General features: G+C 40.3%; 1 protein-coding gene across 7 annotated transcripts in view; it reads left to right on the top strand.

Annotated features, from left to right (window-relative positions):
* The window catches only part of LOC128902108 (splicing regulatory glutamine/lysine-rich protein 1-like), a 58869-nt gene that overhangs the window by 17484 nt on the left and 14811 nt on the right, over positions 1–26574 (top strand). Inside the window, exons 1-10 of one of the 7 annotated variants that reach the window (XM_054184493.1) lie at positions 935–960; positions 1038–1066; positions 3447–4721; positions 7564–7687; positions 7975–8090; positions 12695–12859; positions 19014–19192; positions 19801–19931; positions 21176–21290; positions 24326–24445. In XM_054184493.1, the coding sequence (XP_054040468.1) occupies positions 8040–8090; positions 12695–12859; positions 19014–19192; positions 19801–19931; positions 21176–21290; positions 24326–24445 (761 nt within the window). In that variant the 5' untranslated portion in view covers positions 935–960; positions 1038–1066; positions 3447–4721; positions 7564–7687; positions 7975–8039. Of the gene's footprint in view, positions 1–932; positions 1067–3446; positions 4722–7563; positions 7688–7974; positions 8091–12694; positions 12860–19013; positions 19193–19800; positions 19932–21175; positions 21291–24325; positions 24446–26574 lie in introns of those variants that run through there. The other 6 variants (XM_054184492.1, XM_054184491.1, XM_054184494.1 and 3 more) reach the window with 6 other exon arrangements.

The following is a 26574-nucleotide window of genomic DNA, read 5'->3' as shown; positions in this document are numbered from 1 at the left end:
CTAGGAGACAGATTTTATTTTGTTTTTCAAATGGAACTTGCTGATGTTCCAGCAATATCCTATTGTATTCTGTCTTTGAAGGCTTCACTTGTACTTACTTCATATGAAGAAATAAACTGCTTCTATAAAATGTATAAACCTTGAATAGGGAATACATATTTTTTAAAGCAAATTTCGTTTTTGATCAAGATTACAAAGTTTACGTATTGTGCTTTCTGACATCTCTGTTGGTGTACTTTCTAATGGAAAAGCAAGTTACCCAACATATGTATTTTTAATTTTCTTCCTTATTCTAGCCTAATAGTGAATTCCTCCTACCTCCTCCAGTGTTATCCTGTGCTACACTATGCCAAACTAAGGCAGACGATAAAAAGGATTTTTGTTACGTTAGTGAATTAAGACCTAACGTTTGAAAGACCTCTTAAGAACTGCTTTTATCTTTATATGAATTAACAAAACTTCTTTTGTGAAGGCCTAAGAAAGAGTATCAGTTAATATGGGCTAATATCTGAAGGACCCACTAAAAAATGACCGGGCTTATTGTTTGACTTTATTCTCCAAATAATCTTTGTTTAAGAAAAGATAAACTATAAGTTATTTACTCAACAAATGCGTCCAGTAAATGTGCTACTTACAATAGTAATTCGGAATGTACTGGTGAATGTTTAGCAAGATTTGTAAAGAAAATCAGCCTTGTTAATTTGGGGTTTTGGCTTCTGTAAATTTCCATTAAAAAGCAGGAGGGACTACGCTGTGTTTTTTTTAGTGACATAGTAAGTAGGCAAATTAGTAAATTTCTATAGTCTTGTCTTTTGTGTAACTTTTCCAGGAAGTCTAAAACCTATGTTTTTTTAAATTAAGAAATAATAGTTGAAAATGCATGCATACAATTATTTAATATGGCTAATTGTTTTTTTCCTTTTATCTTGCAGCAACGCACCTCTTGCTTTTTCCTCCAAAGTATGTTATATTAAGTTTCGTGAAGCATCGAGTGTTGGTGTGGCCCAGCATCTAACTAACACGGTTTTTATTGACAGAGCTTTGATAGTTGTACCCTGTGCAGAAGGTTGGTATTTTAGACATTCTTCTGTAATGTTGGTCTTTGTCCTGTCTGCTAATTGTTTTAATCTTTCCATGTAAGGAGGTGGTGCTCTGTTGTTATTTTATTTTATCTCTTTTTAAAAAAAGTCTTGAAACAAAATTGAATGAAGAAACACAATTATATAGATTTATTTGAAATTCATCATTAGAAAAAAATAGTTGATTTAAATTAGGATAATTCAGTTTTCCATAGTTATTACATATTTTGGGGGAAAAGAACATGAAATAATTCCCTTCAATATGGTTTGTGTTGGCAAGCTTATTCCCACACAAAGTTCTCACCGAAGTCAATGGAGCACCGAAAAGATCAGGCAATTTCCTGGCACTGATAACACTGCAGTTAGGATCTTAATGTATCGCCCTTGGTGTGTGGTTTTTTGTTGTTGTTGTGGTTTTGTTTGTTTGTTTTTTTAAGATACTAATTATTTTTCCATTTTTTTAGACTATTCAATCTTGTAGACATATGATATATGCACTTGGCCATTTTAGATTCATCTAATCTAAAATATTTTGCATTTGTGGTGATAATTACTGTTTGTATATAAATGTTTACCTGCTAGTTTAATAAAAAAAAAATTTGGTTTTCATTTCTTGTTCCTGTGGAAAATATTTGTGTGCAATAAGAAGGCTTTCTTATGCATACTGATATTCCTTTTTGATTTTAGATATCTCTTTAAAAATGTAATCAGCTGTACAGAATGCTTCTAGTGTAAAATATTTTTATAACTCTTAATAAAATAAAATGCTTGGTGAATACTAAATTTACAATTGTTCCTTTAACTATCTTTGAGGTCATGGTTTTGATGTGTTGAATACAAGGTAGTTCTTATTGTTAGTATACCATCCCAGATCTGAATACAGTTCTATGAAGCATGACTCTACTGTAGGCAGATCACTGGAGTTAGGCAGAGCCCCATTGACTTCATTGGGATCATTGTGGGAATTGAGCATCTGCCAATTTGGATCTTGACTTTTTGCCTCTTTGGAGTGGAAATGTTCCAGTTGGTGGAGTGAAGCTAACTTCACTTTGAACATGGTAGCTGTTTTGCCATGAACAGCAATATTTAGAATGATTGATCCATAAACTGCAGCAAGTCCAGAAATATCTCCTATTACCAGGAGTTTTGTAACTGCAAGAGTCGGGTTTTGGTTCAAAAAATACTGTTGACTTCTTGGAGTTTGTTAACAGTGGGCCCAGAGTACCATTTTTTGGCATGTTCGCCACCTCATGATCTGGATAGTATGAGATTAGTGCTGCTATAATTATGGTCTGGGGTGTTCCTAGCAAACTCTGACAAGTCTCCAAAATTTCATAGACTCTAAAATGGCCTACAACATACTGTCTGTTCTTGTAGCCTTGTTAATATGGGCATTTTAATAAGTCTTTGGGAAGCCTAGATTTTTATTTGCTTTTATGCTTTGTTTTGGGGGCTTTTTGGCTTTTTTTTGGAACTTGTTCTTAAACCACAAACTGTGGAATGGGTGGAAGGAGAATAAAATCAAAGTTATGAAAAATCTTGTTCCAACCCTGTTTGTAGCTGACTTATTAGGCATTTCTGAGAAAATGTATTACAGAAAAATTGTCACTGTTCCAGATCATTCTGGACCCCCACACAGAGATTTATGCATAATCAGGTGAACAAGTGATTGGGTTGTGAGGTCAAATTTTTTCTAAAGTCAGAATGCTGTTTTCGTGTAACTTTCTAATTTGTAAAGATGTGAATTCATATAGGTTTAACTTTCTGAGGAAATTATTCTGTGGAATAAGCATCGCTTTGGAGACCACAGTGCAACACTTTTTATTCACTATGTATCATTGTTAACGGAGTCAGTGGAGTGTATCACAGGCTTTAAAAGTAGCAATGGCTGTATTCTACTGGAAGGTTAAATTCCATCCATGGTCAACGGTGCCAGCAATAAAACATTTCATGTGCTGAACCAAACATAGAGGAGGGGTAAAACAGAGCTCTGAAAACTTGGTTTTAAAAACCAGAATAAAATCTGAAATTTTGAGTGTATTTAAACAGTGGTAAATCAAGGTAAATCAAGAGGAGGGAATCACTACACAATGAAAACAATGATAATTTTGTGACATTTAATAAACAATTTAAAAAATGTAATTGTAAATGAAGTGACATTATCGAGTTGTCAAAACGTGACTTTCTTTTGTGTGTATCGGTATGTTTTTCTTTAAACATTATACTTTGAGAACGCAAAGGCTGAAAGAAAAACAAAGATGCCACCCTAACTATTCTAAATTTTATGTCCACATTGTCTAGCAGATGGATTTTGACTATTAATTTGGTTTTGTATGTTTTTTCTGTGTGATATTTGTGCATTATTAGATGACTAGACTGGCCAAGGCAGACCTGTTACACTTGCCTGAGTTAGGCATTGTTTGCTATGCCACTAAACCTGCCGCCAAGTGAAACCTTCATGGGGGAAATGAGATCGAAGTCTGGCCTGCTGAAGATGGACGCCCTGTCTCTGTTTTTATTTTATTTTGCTTTCTTTCCTTTGTTTCTTTTATTTTTATTTTATTTTTCCCCTTTTTGTTTTGTTCTGTTAAATCTCTTTCCCTTGTACTTGTGAACTGGTAATTCAGTCTGATAAAATGATGTTTTGTAAAGGGTTCACAGTGTTTCATTTTGAAGTTGACCGGAAGCTGCTCGTGGATGGTATACACAGAATTTAGAATATGATTAACTAAGTTTTATGCTGTGAATTATGGATAAATTTGGTTTGTAATACATTTAAGCATCTAAATTAAACAGATGAGCACATTGTGTCAGACTGGAATAGTGAAAAATATATCAGTTTTAAGATGCATTCTTTCATATATTATGCTTTATGAACTTATCTTGGAACAGGACAGTTGAAACTTACTTTCTGGAGAAAGTAACTTTACAAAGTGAAATCATGATCTTTCTCTGCTATTTTTCCTCTTCTCAGCAGAGTGGTTATATTTTAGGTTGCATGGTCTGTTTAAAAGAAGGCTTTCTATTTATGTCTAATATGAAGAGTTTAAAGTAATTATTTCTGATATTGAACTCTCATGAATATTGAATGTCACGAAATATTTGTTTGCTTCTGATGAAACCTTGCTCCAGTGAGGTCAGTGGCAGTAAGATTTTATGCTTTTGTTTTTGTAATTCTTAGAAAAAAGCTGTTTACCACTCATAAGTACAAATGCAGCCTGAGGTTTTGGTTGGAATGTGTTATGTGAGGCACATTGTCTTTTAACACTGTTATTTGTGGGAAGATTGAAAAGTTCTGTGTATGTGTGTATTGCACTTTTATATGCTCTAGTGATTATTTCAATAAGAGTTTAAAAAAAAAAAAAGTGTCATCTCTCAATCTCAGAAGCCCTGGCAGTTCATGCTGGAGTGATTGAGAAGGTTCTCATCTCTAAATGATGTTCGTTCTTCTTTCTTGTGAAATGGAAGCCCTGAAACAGAAGAGCTGGACCAGGTGGTGTGTCTAATCCTCAGGCATTGCTCTTCCCAGCCAGCTGCATTGTGACCAATTGGTTTCACTCTGGTAATGCACCAGGCTGTGAACTGCATCTGGGAAGGAGCTTTGCTTCGTGATTTCTGTTGGATTTAGCTGTGCCAGTGGAGGTAATTACCAATAGTTGTAATCTCTTTAATCTCTACTGCTAAATCCAATAAGAATCATGAATTGGATGACACAGAAATTCTTTTATTTGTAAGTGTGCATTTTCCATTGATTTAAAATAGTAGGAAAATAACAATTCCTTTAATTATGTTTTGAGTAGATAAAACCAGAAAGTATTTTTAAAAGAAATGTACTTATTGCTGAAGCAGTTTGAGGAGGAGGAGGAGGAGAGGATTAATCATGTAATTTCATTATAGAGTAAGAAATTAATTTCTTCTGAGCACATGGAGGGGGATAAAAACACTGTGATTAATACCTGCTTAACACAGATACTTCTATTCAGCATTTAGCAAAATGGATTTTGGTATTGACTAGATTTATATAGATTTATATAGAATGTTGACTAGGGCTCTTAATCACTTTGATGATACAAAAAAGTAACAATTATAACTGATATTTAGGACAACTGTACATTTCTGAAGAAGCATAAGGTATCTCTAGGCAATGCAGAGCTAACCTACATTTGCTTCCAGATTCCTTTGCAAAGTGAAGAATAAATAAATGATCATCTCTGAAAATACAGGCAAATTTTCACGGTTCTGTCTGTAGAGATAAACCCTTCCTCATTCTTGAATAAAATAAATGAGCAGGTCTTTGTGGCATGGAACTGACCAACTAGATTTTTGTATTTAAAATAGAACACTATGTTGTTGAGGGACACAAGTATTCTGGAAATAATGCTGCTAACTTTATAGATATGCATGTTATTAATTTTTGAACTACTATAATAGTTTACTTAACTGAAAGTGTTCAGTTGATTTCTTAAGCAACGTTTGAGCAAATGAATAATTCCAATTATTTCAGTAAGATGACCCATATGCTTAAAGTTTAGAATTGTATTTAAGTACCTTTTTGAACCTGAGTCCCTGTCTGTTTTGTTATGTGCATAACTCAGTTCCTATTTAAAAGGGCTAAATGCCTTAAGCATCTCTTAATTTTATCTGGTTAAGCGTATATTGAATTTGCTGTAAGTGCATACTTAAGTTAGACATATGCTTACACACATGTACACATATGTACATTACTGACCAAGGATCTCAATTAGAATGCAGATGCCCTACTTAAGGAGCTAGTTCTGCCATTGGATTTACTTGAGCCATGTCTGTTGATCCTGTAGAAACCTGTATGAGTATCCAGTTAATTGCAAGATGTTGGCTATTCAGGATAAGGTCTGGTTCATCAATCATTTCAAAACACTTAAGTATTTTGATTTTCAGAAGAAGTGGTATATAATTGTATGCCTAATTTGCACGCACAGTTGCCAGAACTGTGTATTTGGAAGCCTGTTAGTTAGCTACATAGTAGGCAGGATGTGAAGCAAGGTACCTGATTCTCACGAGCAGTCAGGCAAATCAGGTACACCTCTCATTGCATGCCTGACTTCAAAATGAGACCTGTAAAGAGTGGTGAACATTGTGACAATTACTCAGATTCATGCATGTTTTTATAAAAGCCCTGGAAGACATAATTGCACAGTTAATTCTTAAATGCTATTAATTTTCCTATGTTTCTTCTTTAGATAGCAAAATCAAGTGGCTTCTTATATGTTAAGGAGCAAAATGTCTCAAAACTTAACATAAATACAATAAATCTAAATAGGAGGCATGAGAAAAAAAAAGAAGAGTACTGTTATTTTATCTTTTCTATTCCACCCATGCTACATAAAAATTAATTTTCATTTAGATTTTTTTTTGTCCTTTGGTCAAATACAACTGTAACCTAGTCCTTGCTGTGGATCTGTAGAACAGGTTTGCAACACTTCTGTCTTTTTATTTTTTTAAAGTAGCATGATTCCTGTGGGGTTTATTGGAACTTGTATAGATAAAATTGCACAGTGTTTTGAAACTTATATAATATTTTGCTTTTTGATAACAATATTTATATATTAATTTTTAAATCCTGAAGTTAGGGGTTTTATAGTTAAAACATATACAGTTTGAACCAAAGCATTAAAAGCCACTGGCACAATATTTGTATATACCTTGACTTTTATAACAGTGTTTAAATGAAAGCATTTACTTTATTAAAGTGCACAGGGTAATACCAAAGGGCTCAGTTGGATAGCATATGTACAGTTACACCAGTAATTTTGAATAGATCATAGATACCTAGTATAAATAGAACTTCCTTTCTGTAGTTTTAAAGTTCAGTGTTTAATGTTTGTATCAGTTTTGGTCCCTTTGCATTTAAAATTTAATACATACATTTAATTGTATTTGTAACTATTACATTTTTTGATTATTTTGAAGATTATTTTTTTTTGGAAGGGGTCATCTAGCAGTCTAATTGTAACTAACTTTGAATGAAACCTGTGTTTAGTTCAGATTAGATATTAAACTTTTAGCATGTCAGGGAATACAATGTGATTGAAATAGTAGGAAATACATATTTTAGGAAAATATAGCTTGCTTAGCTGATCAGTTATGATTTTCTTCAATCTCAGTAAATGTAAAGCTAATTTATCAGTTTCAGAAAAACTGAGGTGACCCAGAATGTAAGACAGTACAAATCTGAATTTTTCTGCCCTCCCTTTCTCCACTCCCAACTTCACTTGTAGTATGTCTTGTATGGAGTCACATTAGGTTTTATTTCATTTTATTTTTATTTATTTTTACGTCAAAAATCACCAGAGGGGGAAAAAGCACACTAATTTCAGTTAGCACATACCTTTTAAAATTCTTTTTTTCTTTTTTTTTTTAACTTATTTGGTTATTTGCTATTTCTGGGGATTAAACTTTAAAAAATGTTCTTCTTTTCTATATCTGATGTTCTGTGTGCTATTAGTGATGCAGCCAACACGAACGGTTGTCATGTGTAAAACAACTTTCGATCACCGTGAAAACACCGCCCTGGGAAAGCGTCCATGCTTGATATCGTTTGGTTCATGAACATTAAGTTTCCAGTACAGGTGACCCATAGCTCAAAGTGTTAAATAATTGTGTACATTATTCAGTTTTAAAAATAATAATCCATTAATGAGATTGCTAGTCTTTGAAGTTTTGCTCACTTTTGTTTTTCCTAGTAGAGCAGGATAAAAGGAAATACTTAAGTTCGTATTTGTTTCTTTGTAAGGATATGGTAGATAGAATCATTCTTATTTATTACTTTTTTAAATGCAAGGGTAATTGTAAAATCATAGGAGTAACATCTGTGTAGTGTTCTAACTCTGTGTAATGCTTTCATTTGCTTCTTCAGGTAAAATCCCAGATGAAGCCAAAGCCCTTTCTCTATTGGCGCCTGCTCCTACTGTGACAAGCCTGATGCCTGGCGCAGGGTTGCTTCCTATACCTACACCAACCCCTTTGACTACAGTAAGTAAAATTCAGTCCCTGTTTGATTTCTGGTTTTCCTCTATACTCGGTAGCCTTTCTGTGTTCAGAGAATAAGAACTATCCAATCTGTGGATGTTGTCCTCTTATATGCTAAATCAGTGAGGATTTAGCTGTGGTGCCTCTTCTGAGGGTAGATCGCAAGATGTCCATGCACTACCTTTCCTGGGTGTTTCTTTCAGATTCTTGTTTTGCAAAATAGTGGGTAAATACTGGTTTTGGTTGTGTCCATTTCAATTGTTGTCCCTTCACTAGACCCATTAATTTGATCCAGTGGCAATGCTATCCACCTCCTAAAAAATTTGTTAAAACATAATAGTTAAATTGACACAGTACTTCGGAATTTTAAAATTCTGCATTAGGATGCTTTTACTTGATATCTCTATGACAGGGGTTTTAACTATTAGCCTAACAATGTTTTCACTGCAAAAAACCATAGGAGCTAGCTGTTGCTGCTTCTGCTCAGTTCCCTTTTGCCTCCATAAGCCTTTCTTGACATCATCAGGCTGCTGTGCCCTATTCAGGGAGAATTCTGGAAATAGTAAATCCTACTTAAAAAAAAATTGGGCTTAATGTCACTAACCCCATGTTATTTGAAAATGAAAGTCCTCAGTCTTCCAAGCATAATTGCAGCAGTGTGTGTATTGATGTTGTTACTGGTACCATCCTGGATTTTTGACTCGTGTTAAGGGTGCCCTGCAGATTCTCAAACCTGTCTGTCCTTAAATGATTCCTCATATGTCTCCACTACCAGAAACATTATTATTCCCACTCTCATATTCTGATACTGATCAGCATCCTAAAAGAAATTAATGTATTTAGTGTCTTCCTTCTTTCCTTCCTTACATAAAAACATTGCTTTAACCAAGTTTGATTTCTTCTGCGCTATTTCAAAAACCTGCACAAAGGTCAGCATCCTTTTTGAAGCTTGTGCTCCAATAGCTGTTTTAGAGCGTACAATGTTATATAATGAAACAGTGGGACCAAAGTCATTAGAGGTTTAGGCTAATTCTGTTTATGGTTCATAATTGTCATTGTATAAGAGACATTGCATGACTTTTGACAATCATTTTTAGTTCATAAGAATGTTGGCCTTTTTTGTCTTAAAATGGGTGATACTGCCCTCATTGATATGTGAGGTAATAGTTTAGGCATTTGATTTAAAAAATGTGCTTACTCACGGTTCTGAAGCATAATTGCTGCTAATAAAGCATAATCATAGAATCATTTAGGTTGTAAAAGACCTTTAAGATCGAGTCCAACCATTAACCTAACACTGCCAAGTCCACCACTAAACCATGTCCCTAAGCGCCATGTCTACCCATCTTTTAAATACCTCCAGGGATGGCAACTCAACCACTTCCCTGGGCAGCCTGTTCCAATGCTTGATAACCCTTTCGGTGAAGAAATTTTTCACACTATCCAATCTAAACCTCCCCTGGCACAACTTGAGGTCGCTTTTTCTCATCCTATCACTTGGAACTAAGGAAAAGAGACCTACACTCACCTCCCTACAACCTCCTTTCAGGTAGTTGCAGAGAGCGATAAGGCCTCACCTCAGCCTTCTTTTCTCCAGACTAAGCAACCCCAGTTCCCTCAGCCGCTCCTCATAGGTCTTGTTCTCTAGACTCCTCACCAGCTTTGTTGCTCTTTGGACACGCTCCAGCACATCAATGTCTGTCTTGTATTGAGGGGTCCAAAACTGAACACAGTACTTAAGGTGGGGCCTCACCAGTGCCGAGTACAGGGGGATGATCACCTCCCTAGTCCTGCTGGCCACACTGTTCCTGATACAGGCCAGGATGCTGTTGGCCACCTTGGCCCCCTGGGCACACTGCTGGCTCATATTGAGCCATCTCTTGACCAACACCCCCAGGTCCTTTTCTGCCAGGCAGTTCTCCAGCTACTCTTCCCCAAGCCTGTAGCGCTGCATGGGGTTGTTGTGACCCAAGTGCAGGACCTGCAAAGCCTTTCTACCCTCAAGCCCTCTGTAGAGCCTTCCTACCCTCAAGCAGATGAACACTCCCACCTAACTTGGTGTCGTCTGCAAACTTACTGAGGGTGCACTCGATCCCCTTGTCCAGATCATTGATACAGATATTAAACAGAACTGGTGTAATAGCAGTGTTTAGGGACATTTGTTTTTAAATTAACATTCTAAGGTAAATAGATGTTTTTATATACATCTTTAATAAATTATCTGTGAATTTTAGAATATCAGAGGTAGAGCTTTATAACCCTCTGTTCAATAATAGAAGGATGATTTTAAGTAAAGACAGAGTAGTTCTTTCTTGTTACAAAAAAAATAATATTGGTGGCTTGTTGAGAATTTCTAACACTTGTTAGAAACTTTGTTTGCTGGAAAGGCAGTTGCTTTTTTAGGTGGAGAAAATAAAATTAAAACCAGGAACTCAGCAGACCAATTTAGTAGTGATTTTTAAGTGACTTTTTTTTTAAAATAACATTCCCCAGGAGAAATTTCAATTCCCAGTTCTAAAAATGAGAGTTATATTGTTCTCATTCTCTAGGAAGTGACTGTGTTTGTAGGGAAAGACCTTAGACTTAATATCCTTTGCGTTTCAACTGTAATTAATTGTGCCTTACATGATATGTTTGTCCAAAAGGTACCTTATCTGTCCCTTTGATGGACTGATGTCTGTTATGAAACAAATTGGCCCTGGGCACTGCAAATTCCCTTCTTCCCTTGCTGGGCAAGGCCTCAGCAATTCCTTATCCACTTACAATACTTGTTGTGGCAAAAAAATAATAATATTAGCAGTGTTTGAAGGCATCTTACTCAATTTGATTGACTGTAAGCATTAGAAATTTGATCCTGTATATTGTCTGATTGATATACTGCATCCCTGGCCAGACCTCTTTGATAAGATGGTAACTGATAGCACACAGAAAATCTTAACTATAGAAGGTTATTTATGGGTAGATTTTTATTCTTTAAAAGAAGTACTTGTGGTGGGTTGACCTTGGCTGGATGCCAGGTGCCCACCAAGCTGCTCTGTCACTCCTCAATTGGACAGGGAAGAGAGAAATATAATGAAAGGCTCGTGGGTCGAGATAAGAACAGGGAGATCGCTCACCAATTACCATCATGGGCAAAACAGACTCGACTTGGGGAAATTAATTTAATTTATTGCCAGTTAACAACAGAGTAGGATAATGAGAAATAAAACCAAACCTTAAAACACCTTCCCCCCCTTCTTCCTGGGCTCAACTTCACTCCTGATTTTCTCTACACCCACTCACCCCCCCAAGTGGCGCAGGGGGATGGGGAATGGCGGTTGCGGTCAGTTCATTGCATGTTGTCTGTGCCGCTCCTTCCTCCTCACACTCTTACCCTGCTCCAGTGTAGGGTCCCTCCCAAAGGAGACAGTCCTTTGTGTTGGAACAGGTCCAGCAGAGGGCCACAAAGATGATCAGAGGGCTGGAGCACCCTATGCTATGAGGACAGGCTGAGAGAGTTGGGGTTGTTCAGCCTGGAGAAGAGAAGGCTCTGAGGAGACCTTATAGCAGCCTTCCAGTACCTAAAGGGGGCCTACAGGAAGGATGGGGAGGGAATCTTTATCAGGAGTGTAATGATAGGACGAGGGGTAACAGTTTTAAACTGAAAGAGGGGAGATTTAGATTGGATATTAGGAAGACATTCTTTACTGTGAGGGTGGTGAGGCACCGGAACAGGTTGCCCAGGGAAGTTGTGGATGCCCCATCCCTGGAAGTGTTCAAGGCCAGGCTGGATGGGGCTTTGAGCAGCCTGGTCTAGTGGGAGGTGTCCCTGCCCAGGGGAGGGGGATTGGAACTAGATGATCTTTAAGGTCCCTTCCAACAAGAACCATTCTATGATTCTATGAACTTCTCCAACATGGGTCCTTCGCACAGGTCTGCAGTTCATTAACTGCTCCAGCGTGGGTCCCTTCCACGTGTCCTTTCCATGGGGTGCAGTCCTTCAGGAACAGACTGCTCCAGCACGCTCTCTCCATTGGGTCAACAACCTCCTTCAGGGCACGTCCACCTGCTCCAGCGTGGGGTCCTCCATGGGCTGCAGGTGGATAGCTGTTCCAGTGTGGACCTCCTTGGGCTGCAGGGGGCCAGCCTGTCTCACCATGGTCTTCATCATGGGCTGCAGGGGAGTCTCTGCTCTGGCACCTGGAGCACCTCCTCCCCCTCCTCCTTCTCTGACCTTGGTGCCTGCAGGGTTGTTTATCTCATGTATTCTTTCTTGGTTGCTGTTGCACAGCAGTTTTTTCCCCCTTTTTAAATTTGTTATTGCAGAGGCACTACTGCTGTCACTGATTGGCTTGGCCAGCTGTGGGTCTGTCTTGGATCTGCCTGGATCTGCCTGAAGTCTGGCATGGGTGCTCACAGAAGCCAGCCCGAAGCCCCCTCCTTTGTTAACAAAACCTTGCCACGCAAACCCAGTATGGTACTCAGCTGGGACCTTACAGTTTAAAATCTTGCCTATATTAGATTAGATTTATTTTTACAGAATTGCACAAGGCACACTAATATTAACAAGTGAAGTATATCCCACCAGTGCTTCATTGCAAAGCATATTCTATTTTTGTGTTTTTCAGCTTGGTGTTTCACTGGGCACTTTGGGGGCTATACCAGCAGCAGCATTGGACGCTAACATTTCGGCACTGGGAGAAATACCACAGCCACCAATTATGGGGAATGTGGACCCATCCAAAATTGATGAAATCAGAAGAACAGTCTATGTTGGAAACTTGAATTCACAGGTAGCTGCTTTTTTTTTTTTTATTGGCAATACTAATGGAAGATGCAGAACTGTAATTTATAAATTGTAAGATTACATTTTAAGAGTTTTCGTTAGTTGACGCCAATAGGAACTTAAACAAAACAACAAAAAAACCCCCCTCTTTTTGCTTATTAGTGATATTTCAAATTCTGAATGCTCCTTTGCCAGTCAGATCAGACCAGACTCTGGAATTCATTCTCACAGGATACCAGAGAAATCACACTGTATCACAGAATGATAGGGGTTGGAAGGGACCTCTGGAGATCATCTAGTCCAACCCCCCTGCCAGAGCAGGGTCACCTAGAGCAGGTTGCACAGGAACGCGTCCAGGCGGGTTTGGAATGTCTCCAGAGATGGAGACTCCACCACCTCTCTGGGCAGCCTGTGCCAGGGCTCTGCCACCCTCAAAGTAAAGAAGTTCCTCCTCATGTTGAGATGGAACTTCCTATGCTCAAGTTTGTGCCCGTTACCTCTTGTCCTGTCCCTGGGCACCACTGAAAAGAGCCTGGCCCCATCCTCCTGACACCCAGCCTTTAAGTATTTATAAGCATTGATAAGATCCCCCCTCAGCCGTCTTTTTTCCAGACTGAAGAGACCCAAGTCCCTCAGCCTTTCTTCATAAGAGAGGTGTTCCAGTCCCCTCATCATCTTGGTAGTCCTTTGCTGTACCCTCTCCAGCAGTTCCCTGTCCTTCTTGAACTGGGGAGCCCAGAACTGGACACAGGACTCCAGGTGCGGCCTCACCAGGGCAGAGTAGAGGGGGAGGATGACCTCCCTCGACCTGCTGGCCACACTCTTCTTGATGCAGCCCAGGATGCCATTGGCCTTCTTGGCCACGAGGGCACATTGCTGGCTCATGGTCATCCTGTTGTCCACCAGGACTCCCAGGTCTCTTTCCACCGAGCTGCTCTCCAGCAGGTCAGCCCCCAACCTGTACTGGTGCAGGGGGTTATTCCTCCCCAGGTGCAGCACCCTACACTTGCCCTTGTTGAATTTCATAAGGTTCCTCTCTGCCCAACTCTCCAGCCTGTCCAGGTCTCTCTGTATGGCTGCACAGCCTTCTGGTGTGTCAGCCACCCCACCAGCTTTGTGTCATCAGCAAACTTGCTGAGGGTGCCCTCTATCCTCATTGATGAGTATATTGAAGAGGACTGGGCCCAGTACTGACCCCTGGGGGACACCACTTGTCACTGACCTCCAACTAGACTCTGTGCCCCTAATCACGACCCTCCGAGCTCTGTCTTTCAACCAGTTTTCAATCCACCCCACTGTCCATTCATCTAACCCACTCTTCCTAAGCTTCCCTATGAGGATGCTGTGGGAGACAGTGTCAAAAGCCTTGCTGAAGTCAAGGTAAACAACATCCACCGCCCTCCCCTCATCTCTCCATCCAGTCACGCCATCATAGAAGGCAATCAGATTAGTCAGACATGATTTCCCCTTGGTGAATCCATGTTGACTACTTCTGATAGCTTTCTTTTCCTCCACATGCCTTGAGATGACGCCCAGAACGAGCTGTTCCATCATCTTCCCAGGGATGGAGGTGAGGCTGACTGGCCTGTAGTTCCCCGGCTCCTCCTTCTTGCCCTTTTTGAAGACTGGAGTGACATTGGCTTTCCTCCAGTCCTCAGGCACCTTGCCTGTTCTCCAGGACCTTTCAAAGATGATGGAGAGTGGCCCAGCAATGACTTCCGCCAGCTCCCTCCGCACTCTCAGGTGCATCCCATTGGGACCCATGGACTTGTGGATATCCAGTTGACTTAATTGGTCTCTCGCTTGATCCTCCTCAACCAAGGGGAAGTCTTCCTTCATCCAGACTTTCCCTGTTACTTTCTCCAAAGTCTGGGACTCCTGAGGGCTGGGCCAAGCAGTAAAGACCAAAGCAAAGAAGGCATTCAGTAACTCTGCCTTCTCCGCATCCTCTGTCACCATGGCTCCTGTCTCATTCAACAGGGGGCCCACAGTTTCTCTAGTTTTCCTTTTACCTCCAATATACTTGTAGAAGCCCTTCCTGTTGAGCTTGACATCCCTAGCCAGGTTTAATTCCAAGGAGGCCTTGGCTTTCCTCGTTTCATCCCTGCATGCTCTGGCGGCATTCTTGTAATCTTCCCAATGTGTCAGTCCCTTCTTCCACTTGCTGTAAACTTCCTTCTTTCTCAGAAGCTCCCTGCTCAACCGTGCAGGTCTCCTGCTTCCCTTGGCCTATTTCCTGCTCTTAGGGATGCACCGCTCCTGAGCTTGGAGGAAGTGGTCTTTGAATACCAACCAGCTCTCTTGAGCCCCTTTGCCTTCCAGAGCCCTAGCCCACGGGATCTCTCCAAGCAGTTTCTTGAAGAGGTCAAAGTTAGCCCTCCTGAAGTCCAAGGTTGTGAATTTACTTCTTGTTGTTTTGTGAATACCACCCACGATCTTGAACCCAATCTTACCATGATCACTACAGCCAAGGGTGCCCCCAACCTTCATGTCCTCCACCAGTCCCTCTGTGTTTGTCAGTACCAGGTCCAGGAGTGCTCCTCTCCTTGTTGGCTCCTGCACCACCTGTGTCAAAAAGTTGTCATCAATGCACTGGAGGAACCTCCTGGACTGTGCGTGCCTGGCTGTGGGGTCTTCCCAGCAGATATTGGGGTGATTGAAGTCCCCCATGAGAATCAAGGCCTGTGATTGCAAGGCTACCTTCAGCTGTCTGTAGAAGGCCTCATCAGCTTCCCCATCCTGATCAGGTGGCCTGTAATAAACACCCACATCAGTGTCCCTCATATTTGCCTGCCCCTTAATCCTTACCCATAAGCTCTCAACCCTCTCTTCATCCACCCCCAGGGAGAGCTTGATACATTCCAGATGCTCTCTCACGTAAAGAGCAACTCCACCACCTCTCCTTGCTGGCCTGTCTTTCCTGAAAAGGACATAGCCATCCATGACAGCATTCCAGCCATGTGAGCTGTCCCACCATGTCTCAGTAATTGCAATGAGATCGTGGCCCTGCAACCGCACACAGATCTCCAGCTCTTCCTGCTTATTCCCCATGCTGCGTGCATTGGTGCATAAGCATTTCAGAGAGGGAGTGGTGTATGTAGTTTTGACCCTTGAGATGTGGTGTGCCTTCTGGCTCTCAGAAATACTGGCACACTCCCCCACAAGTGCTGAGCAGCTATGCCCAGGCACCTCACCAGCAAGCCCAGTACCATCCCCACCCCCCTTCAAATCTAGTTTAAAGCCCTCTCAATGAGTCCAAATAACTCTTGTCCTAGAACCCTTTTCCCCCTGCAAGATAAGCTATTCCCACCTGTTACCAGCAGGCCTGGTGTCTTGTAGATCAGGCCATGGTCAAAGAAACCAAAGTCCTGCCGGCAGCACCAGGCTCAGAGCCAGGCATTGATCTGCTGGCTCCTCCTATTTACCCCCTTGTCATTCCCCGCAACTGGGGGGATAGAGGAGAACACAACTTGTGCTCCCGATCCCTTGACCAGTCGTCCCAGGGTCCTGAAATCTCTCTTCATTGCCCTTGGACTTCTTCGCACTACCTTGTTGCTGCCTACCTGAAAGATCAAAAGTGGGTAATAGTCTGAGGGCCATACCAGGGAAGGAAGCTTCCTCTTCACATCCTTGACCCGGGCCCCAGGGAGGCAGCAGACCTCCCTATGTACCAGGTCCGGCCTGCATATTGGGCCTTCTGCTCCCTTCAGTAGCGAGTCACCTATGACAATGACCCGTCTTTTCTTCTTTACCACAGAGGTTTTGATGCAGGGGGAGGTCTGACTAGACCTTGCTGACACCTCCAAGGTAGGAGAACTATCATGCTTGTCATCATCCAGGTTCCTCTGCAGAGCACTGTACCTGTTACATAATGGCATCTGTGAAGGTGGGGTAGTCGCTGGGCAGTCCTGAGTGCGGTGCCTGTTGCACCAGGCAGGAACTTCTTGCCATTGCCCCCTGTCCTCCAAGTCACCTGCCTTCAGTTGGGCAGAGAGAGGACAGGGAGTTCTCTGCTGCAGGGGTTCTGTCTGCCTGCTTGGTCTCCAAGCATCTGTCTCTCTCTCACATTCCCTGATGGCCCTCAGCCTGCTTACTTCCTCCCTGAGCTCCATCACTAAGCAGAGGAGCTCCTCTACCTGGGCACATCTCCCACAGGCGTTCCCACCACTGCCATCTGACACTGGCATAAGAGCAGAGCACACCCTGCAGCCTGATGCCTGTGTGGCAGCATGTTCCCATAGGAGCTCCATCTGGGAAGCTGCATCAGAGCTGGCGGGTGTGGAGTTCATGGATGCCGTGGTCTTCTTCCGAGTAGATACCATTGCTTCCTGGCCAAGTTGGCAGTCTTTCAGCGCTCTCCCGTGTAAACTGCCGTGCAAACTGTTGCGACCAGATTGTTGTGCTGCACCCTGTTTGCCTGCCCAGGAAGCCCACCCTTGTCATGGTGCTCCTGGGTGATGCCCAGGCAATGCCCACTTGCTGCTTGCTTGCTCAGTGCACAGTGACCAGGTCGTTGTGCTCCCGAAGGGCTTCTTTTATGAGGGGGGAGTGGTCCCAGCATGCCTCGTTTAGATCTGCCGTCAGGGGTGCTGGCTCCCCCCTCGGCTCCTCAGCTGCCTCCGCCCCCGGAAAGTGCCGGGTACTGGCCTGGGCTTGCCACTTTTCCCAGCTTCGAAAAGCCCCAAAAACAAGCCCCTTGCCGGCTCTCTTTGCCGCGATTCCCTTCCCCAGTGTGGACTTACCTGCACTGGAGCTAGTCTTCTTGGCGAGTCAGAGAAATCACACTGTAGCTGAATTCAAGAAATACACTTATGATTGTGTGTGTTTGTCCTGGTTTGAGGTAAAACAGAACCAAGTTTCTGTTCAGTAATTTTACTTCTTAGCTAGGCCTCCTCTAACTCTCTGAAATTAACAATATGTTGTGCCGAAAATGGTTCATTCAGAGTGATAAGACAGTTTGTGCCAAGGAACGGTATGCAGAGAGGCTCTTGCTTAGACTTATTGCTATAACAACCAAGGTCAGCTAATTTCATTAGTTGCCCCATTGGAGGGTCGGAAGCGGAAAAGCATAGAGGGGTCCCGCCTGCAGGGAGGAGCGGACAGGACAGGTGACCCAAAACTGACCAACAGGGTATTCCATCCCATCTGCCCCATGCTCAGTATAAAAGCTGAGGGATCAAAGGGTCAACGCTCTTCCTTCAATGGCTGACGTCTGAGGAGGACCCTGTCTGTTCATCTGCCTTTGATCCCGATCAGTGCGATCCTGACTCCATCTGTGGAATCCGGTTCCCACCCATCACTGAGTCCAGCCTGGGACTTCCCCAGTGCCTGCTGGTGACATCATCCTGGGAGCTTAATACGGTCTTGTATATACTGTATCTATTTCATTAGTTTCCTTTTTATTTTACTATTAATATTTCATTAGTTTAGTTTCTTCTAAACTCGTAAATCTCTCTTTATCTCTCCTCCTCCTCTCTGTGCACGAGAGGTTTGGGGGGAGCATCTGTTGCCAGCCATTGGCCAATTTGGCCAAAACCACGACAGTATTGATCAGATGTCCAGCTGGGTTGTGTTAGCTGAACAGTGCCTCAGAAGTTATGAGATCATAGTAGCTGTCCCACACAACACTGCACAGTTGCTTAACTACAGTAAGAAGGAATGATTTGTCATAGGGGAAATTGCAAAATTAGCATAAATACCTTTGAGTTTCTCTGAGAGGAAAGTTAGGTCTGTCAGAAAATTGTTTTTTCAGCAATTGATTGAATTAACTGCAAAAAGAATTTGCTTTTGACTGATGGTAATATAAGTTTTTGATTTGGGGTTTTTTTAGAATGCTAAAGTAGCTACTAGAGTGTTAAAGTACTATTGATCAAAATAAAATAAAACAAGCTGGAAGCTAGTTGAAAAAACAGATAAAAGCAAAGTCTTGTAATACTGTTTGGAATTTTTTTTTTTTAATTGATCAAAATTCACAATCAGTATCTATTGTTTAGATTAACGGAAGAAAAAAATACCTTTCTCTCTTAAAGTGTAACATTACCAAATTCATGTCAGCTGTGTAATAATGGTGAGACGTCTTTCCAAAATCTGATTACCTGTTATGTTGGATAAGTGGTTTTTATATATATTTTGCTTCAGATGAGCTCTTTGACTCTTTCTAGACTACGACAGCCGATCAGCTGCTTGAATTCTTTAAGCAAGTTGGAGAAGTCAAATTTGTGCGAATGGCAGGTGATGAGACGCAACCAACACGATTTGCTTTTGTGGAATTTGCAGACCAAAATTCTGTACCACGAGCTCTTGCCTTTAATGGAGTTATGTTTGGAGACAGGCCACTGAAGTAAGAAATTAATTATCCATATGAATATTGAATGAGAGGTTTCTTAGTATCCTTACAAATTTATGACTGATGTGCAAGAAATTGCTGTGATTAATATTTTTTTCAGTATAAGGACCTATTGTTAGTAAACTGGAACACTTTTTATGAATTCCAGTTTCAAGGTTGGGCATAACTTTCTTCAAGAAGAATATGGATGGCCTTGAGTAAAATATTTCTACACCTAATCTTAGTTAGTGAAAGCTCTAACAGTGAGAGAATCTGCAAAGTCCTTGGTACTAATTAAGTTTTATATATGATGTGTATGTAATTAGTAGGCCTTAATGTAGAGATTTGATCTGAAATAGAGAAACAGATTTCTAGACCTCTACTAGAAAATATTTTAACACAGAAATATTGTGCCACATTTATTTTAAAGTATTAAGATTTGAAAGCAATAAAAGACAGACATTTCAGATACTTAGAACAGATGAGTGTTAGAAAAAATCTTTAGTTTTGCTGAACTTTGAAATTTTTAGTCATATGTGGGAGTTGAGGTGTTTTCTTATTTGTTTTTCATTTTCCCTTTTCAAGAGTTTGGGAGTTAAAGGATTTATTTTTCCTTAATTTAGAATAAATCACTCCAATAATGCAATAGTGAAACCTCCTGAAATGACACCACAAGCTGCTGCCAAGGAACTGGAAGAAGTGATGAAGAGAGTAAGGGAAGCCCAGTCTTTCATATCTGCTGCTATTGAGCCAGGTAGGTATATTATGTTCATTACCTAACAGACACGTTCTGTGTGTACCTTGGCACGTGCTTTTAAGAGCACTTTCAAACACAGGAAAAGGGTACTCAAAGGTGAACAACATGGGGGGAGGGGGAATAATCAAAATTATCTTCGTGCAACAAAGCAGTGGAATGAAGATGACTTTTTATTTCATCATAACTTATTTTTCAGATACATGCTCGCTGAATGTTTATATTTTGTTTTGTTCTCTAGCACCCATTAACGCTGTAGTTTCATGATCAGTGGGAGCTAGCATGCTGCTGAAAGCAGCAATATTATGCTTTCCTTCAGCAGGTTAATTTTGTCACTGTGCTATGCTGTTTTTCATGCTGGCTCAAGACTACGTGCGTCCTCATAGCAAATGGGATCAGAGTGTGAATCTGGGATAAAACCTAACATATTGTAATGGACTTTTTTTCATCCAGATTGGTTCCCTGATCCCTGTTAATACTGAAATGCCAGATCAAGGAGGAAGGTGTTGATGGGTTGAGTGGTTAGACAGATGTTTCGGTGCTGATTTATGCTGACTTAAACTGATTGCAAAACCACAGCATAAAAAGTTCTCAACTTGTTTAACTTGCAGTTAAAATCATCCTTTTTCTTTTCATCAGCAAGATTTCGTCATTCTTCTTACTACCCAGGCATTGACTTACGTAGGTTAGATAGTGGAGGGTCTTGAGGGTTTTTTGGAGGGGGAGGGGAAAGTATTTTCCGTTGGTTTTTAGGGTTGGGAGAAAAATAGTTCTAACATTTCCTCAGTGTTAAGCAGCAGAATAGTAATCTTTTAGAGTCTGAACCAAAGTCTGCTGAGGTCACTGGTAAGCTTTCTGTTGACTTCCTGGCCTTTGGATCAAACTTTTCACCCCCTTCTCTCCATCCCTTCCTCCCCCAAAACAGTGTTTGAGGAATAGAACTTCAGTGTTTGTACAGTGGTTGGAATATCTAAAAGTATAAAAAGTACTAATTACTATTTACATTTTATGCTTGTTTTCAAAATTATGCCCTCTAAATTTACTCTAGTCTTCTGAGGTTATTTTAAAAAAAAAAAAGTAGTTAAAGTAGTTATATTAAATAATATACCAGAGGAGAACGTGTTGTAATCTTGTGCATTGTGGCAGCAACATAAATCCCATTCCTAACAGAGCTACCTGTTTATAATTTATAATCCAGCCCAGGCTGTTCTGAGCTTACACTGCAAAGTGTTTTTTCCTCTTAGAGTCTGGAAAGAGCAGTGAAAGAAAAGGCGGTCGATCTCGTTCCCATTCTCGTTCAGAATCCAGGTCTAGCTCAAAATCCCGATCTAGAAGGAAAAGATCACACTCAAAACACAGGTAGGTATGTTTTTTATTTTGGACTAAAAGATTATATGGGGTGGGTTTTTTTGAGTGGTGGTGGTGGTTACTGAGATTTCTTACTGAGTTATGAGACAAGCATCTCTGTAGAGAAGAGATACTTACACTGACCAGATCAGGATAACTAGGAACTTTGTCTCTGAACAGATACTCTTTCCCTCTAAGTGCTAAATGTTTTCAGGATTAGTTTCAGGTAAAACACACTAGAAAGTACTTTTTGTAGCATAACCATTTCTATGGTTTCATGGTACATTTTGTGCCGTGTAGCATTATTTCATTTTGTGACCTCTGTGTTTTAAAAAGAAATAGTTATCTGTGTTTTGTGGATGAAACGTTTAGTTTACTGTTTTAACACCTTGAACAAATAGACTGGCTGGTTTTGCTAGTAGAAAGTTCCTGCTGTCCTGAACTTCTAAACATCTAGTTAACAGATGCAGTATTTTTATTTACTGTACTGTAAATGTAAAGTTATATTTTTAAAAAGCCAGAAGAAAAAGGCTTTAGAGGCAGTTTTACATTCTTCACAGTTTGTTTGCTTTGCTAATTGGTTCAGTTCTGAAACAGTCTTTGAAATATAGGAGGAAAAAAAATTAGTAGATCACCCTTAAAGTTTACCCGTTAAGATTTTTTTTCCAAGAATGAGACAGTCTTGCTATGTGAGACTTAGAAACACTTCCTGAAATGGTTCAATGTCAGGAATGTCTTCTGATCATTTACATAATCAGTCTAAAGATATTTGGCTCCATTGAGTTTCTTTTTTATTTTTTTTGATACTTAATGTATTAGATAGCTTACACTTTTAAAAGGTGAGTGTTGTCAGTGTTGCAGTGACAGCACTGTTGCATTCTTTCATCCATTATCTTTTAACAGGGCAACTAGAATTCTTTTACATACAGAAAAGCTGGCTAGAGGGAAACACCACATCAGTTATTCTACCAAACAAATATGATCTAAGTGCAGGCTTCAGTTTTGTAATAGTGTTACACAGTACATGTTATGTAATGACATCAAAACATGCTAGCCAATTTTCAATTTCCAGCCACTCTTCCCCAAGCCTGTAGCATTACATGGGGTTGTTGTGACCCAAGTGCAGGACCTGGCACTTGGCCTTGTTAAATCTCATACCATTGGCCTCAACCTGTCGATCCAGCCTGTCCAGATCCCTCTGTAGAGTCTTCCTACCTTCAAGCAGATCAACACTCCCACCCAACTTGGTGTCATCTGCAAACTTACTGAGGGTGCACTCGATCCCCTCATCCAGTTCATTGACAAAGATATTAAAGAGAACTGGGCCCCAATACCAAGCCCTGGGGAACACCACTTGTGACCGGCCGCCAACTGGATTTAACTCCATTCACCACCACTTTTTAGTCCCAGCCATCGAGCCACTTTTTTACCCAGTGAAGTGTACGCCCATCCAAGCCATGGGCAGCCAGTTTCTCCAGGAGGATGCTGTAGGAAACAGTGTCAAAAGCTTTGCTAAAGTCCAGGTAAACAACATCCACAGCCTTTCCCTTGTCCACCAAGTGGGTCACTTTGTCATAGAAGGAGATCAGGTTTGTCAAGCAGGACCTGCCTTTCATGAACCCATGCTGACTGGGCCTGATCGCCTGGTTGTCCTTCATGTGCTGCGTGATGGCACTTAAAATGATCTGTTCCATGACCTTCCCAGGCACCGAGGTCAGACTGACAGGCTTATAGTTCCCCAGATCCTCCTTCCATCCCTTCTTGTGGATGGGCATCACATTTGCTAGATGCCAGTTAACTGGGACCTCCCTGGTTTGTCAGGACTGCTGGTAAATGATGGAAAGTGGCTTGGTGAGCACTTCCGCCAGCTCCCTCAGTACTCTCAGGTGGATCCCATCCAGCTCCATAGACTTGTGTGCTTTAAGCAATTGTTGATAGTTATATTATTTATTTTTTTTAGTGATTTTACCACTGTTACTGTCAGTTTTGAGAACATGCTGAAAAAGGGACAGTCTGATCTGTTGAGGCAACTTCATCCCTAAGAATAAACTGTCCTTAGCACTTTACAGTTTCACTTTCATCTCTATCATATAAAATTTATTTAAGGTCTTATTTGGGCTAAACTTTCCCTGTAATTAGTTTGTATTTCTACACTGATATGTGAAGCAAAGCTGTGAGTAATAAATTATTGCCTTTCCTCTGGGTATGTCATGAGCTGCAGAAGACAGGTGGAGTTGGTATTTTTTGTATCTTCCTGTTCTTCAGAATTTATTGAGAAATGTATGTGAATTTCTGTCTTTGGTAAGTTTAACTTCATCGTACCTTAACCTCTTAGGCAAAGTATCCAATTGTCTTCCTTTGAAACTTAAAGTTCAAATTCAGTTTTTATTTTTGTTTTCCTAGGGAATATGATCTTCCAAATATAGGGAATATTTTGGGGAAAAAAAAGAGTATAGTAATTTTCAAAAGTCTTGTTTTCTTCATCAAATCTGAGACTATACTATATATGTTTATCATAAGACTTTAATTGGATTTCTACTGGAGTATCTGCACATTTTTTGCATTCTTTATTTATCGTGTAGTAAATTGTAAGGCTGGAGAACAGAGGCCAGTTAAAGCCATCTTTCTTTTTTGACCAAGACTGCAGTAAGTGGCTGGGCCTGGAAAAGAAGAAAGGTGTAACTAATTATTTTTACAAGCTGCTAGAAATTGTCTATAGTAGATTTTATGCACTAGATTTACTAAGCACAGCTATCCTAATACGATATGAATTTATATTTTCCAGAATATTCATGGAAGTTATAATGAAACATGAGTATTACTTAAATGGTGTTTAAATGGTTGTTTCAAAGGAGAACATGTGCACCTGGTGAAACTTAAAGCATCTATATTTAAAAATATGTTGGTAGGCAGTGTATTCCTGAGATGTAACTCTATAATTTTATGTAGTGAAGCAAGATTTATGTGGGTTTTTTCCCTTCTTGGTTGACCTAATTTTTATGAAGTTTCAATATTAAAGTATTTTTCTTCTGTCATTGTTCATATAGAGGTAGATCTGGCAACAGATCACTCTCGAGACACAAGGACAGACGCAGATCCCGAAGTCCCCTGAAAAAACGATCTAGATCTAGGGAAAGGTGGAAATCAAGAAGTCGCTCTCATTCTCGGTGAGTTCCATTCTTAAGAAATGATACTGTTCTTAGCACACAGTACAACAAAAGATTTGAAAAAGATCTGACAAACCTTTTAGGTGATGGCAAAGGATGGAATCTCTAAATGCTTTAGCCTGTCCCTAGGCTTTGTTTATGGGACAAAAGAATAGAAGGTAAATTTTTATGCTGAGTTATACTGGTTTTGGCTGGAATATAGTTAATTTTCTTCAAAGTAACTCATATGGTGCCTACAGGGGTACTATAGCCACAACACTGAGGTACCTAAACTTTGATATCAAAGTCTAGTCTACATTTATACCAACGTGCAAGCTGATCGAAAATACGTAACTTTAATTGACAGACTTTAACCAACAGATTAGGTATGTTCCATGTAGCCTGTGCAACGCACAAAAAAGTGGATGATGCTTCTTCAACCTTCTCAACGTATATAGATTGGATTCAGGCTGAACTTGATCCCACATTCTGAGACATGTATAAAGTTTTTGTGCATGAGCTTTTATTTTTGCCTTTGGCTCTTTCATATTGGCCATACACTGCTGTAGGCACAAATGCACATCTGTTATGTGGCATATTTACATTACAGGATCTAATACATCTATATTTTACCTAGTCTTTTAATTTTTAAGTCTGATTGTCTAATTATTGAACTGTGAAATTCCAACAAGATAATTCCTTTATCTCCTTGGATGATAACGTAATTTTCTGGGGGATGAAATAAGTGAATATTCACAAAACAAAAGTGCCTATGAAAGCAGCTTCATGAATAGAAGCCTTGGTACTTTTCTTCCTGTTTCATCTCTGAAGCTCCCTTTAAATGAGTCAGGGGAATTACATACTTAGGTTGTGCAGTTGTCTCTTGTTTTCTGAGGGGAGAAGTTTTGTGGGAAAGAGAACTGCATATCTGTGGACCTCAGTGGGAACAGTTATGAGTAGGCTACGTAGCTGGGCTTTGTTTATGGATCCTTCTGACTCTGCTGTTGTCTGGAGCTTCTTGAGATATCTGCTCACTGGAAGGGGCAAGCCCAATGAAATATCTGTGATAAATAACTGGAAGGTGCATCTTGGGTCATTGTGAGACCCCTTGCTATTGCAGGGATTGTGTGCTGTTTCTTTTTTATGATCTTACATTCCTTCTGTGAGACATCTAAAGAGGTATTTGCCAAAACCTGATGGGAACCAAAGTCTTCAGGTCACAGACCATGCAACAAGCCTACTATTTATTAGTAGCCAAACACTTGTTCCAATGAAGAAAGGTGGGGGTTGTGCGTAGGGCCTTTCATGTCTGAAGGAGTCTCTCTGAGAATCTTTTAAAATCCTAGAATAAGTACCAATAGACACAGCAACTTCTTTTAATCTGGTTCTCTTGGACGTGAAAAGGCCTGCTGATCAACTTCTCTCGTGCTTTCTCCTGTTTCTCTGAACAATTGTTCATTTTCATATGTCCTAGGGGCAGGTCTAGGAGTCTAGAAAAGGAAAGAAAGGAAAGGAAAGATGCTAGAAAGGAAAGATGGTTTAGAGTCTCATGCTTCCAAATAATCCTTTACCAAAATGTAATCTTCCAGCCAAAGCTGTGATCTAATAAATTTTTATTTGATTTCACTACTAGAGCATCCGTTGGAATTTTCCTCAGTGTTTTTATGAACATGTATCATTCTGCCTATCCCAAAGAAGCCGACTTGTTCTGTTACCTTGCTTCTGTTTTTACTGTCTTACCAATTTTTCAATAATTTTCAAATTTCTAATGACATTACAGATGATTGAATTGTCTTGGTTGAGTTTTGACCTTACATTTGCCTTTTGAGGGAATTTGGTGAAATTTTATCCCTGGTTTTTTGTTTCTGTGTATTGATTGATGTTGGACTTCCAAGCAGTTACAGGATATTTATGTGAGAGAGCACTGTAGAATAAATACTTCTGTCCAGTCAGTTGTCATTATTAATGTGGGGGTGGTTAATCTGCAGTCCATTTTATGTGGACACACTTTTAGTAAAGAATGGATTTACAAACTGTAGAGTTTCTCACTCCTGACAAAATGTAGAAAATATATGTATGTATAGTAACGTAGCTGTGAGGTGAAAAGACATATTCTTTCAAAGTGTAATAATATCACTTTGAAGATCACA

Source organism: Rissa tridactyla, chromosome W (assembly GCF_028500815.1).
Source record: "Rissa tridactyla isolate bRisTri1 chromosome W, bRisTri1.patW.cur.20221130, whole genome shotgun sequence".
In the NCBI taxonomy this organism is placed as follows: Eukaryota; Metazoa; Chordata; class Aves; order Charadriiformes; family Laridae; genus Rissa; species Rissa tridactyla.
This window is presented reverse-complemented; position numbering and strand designations above follow the sequence as displayed.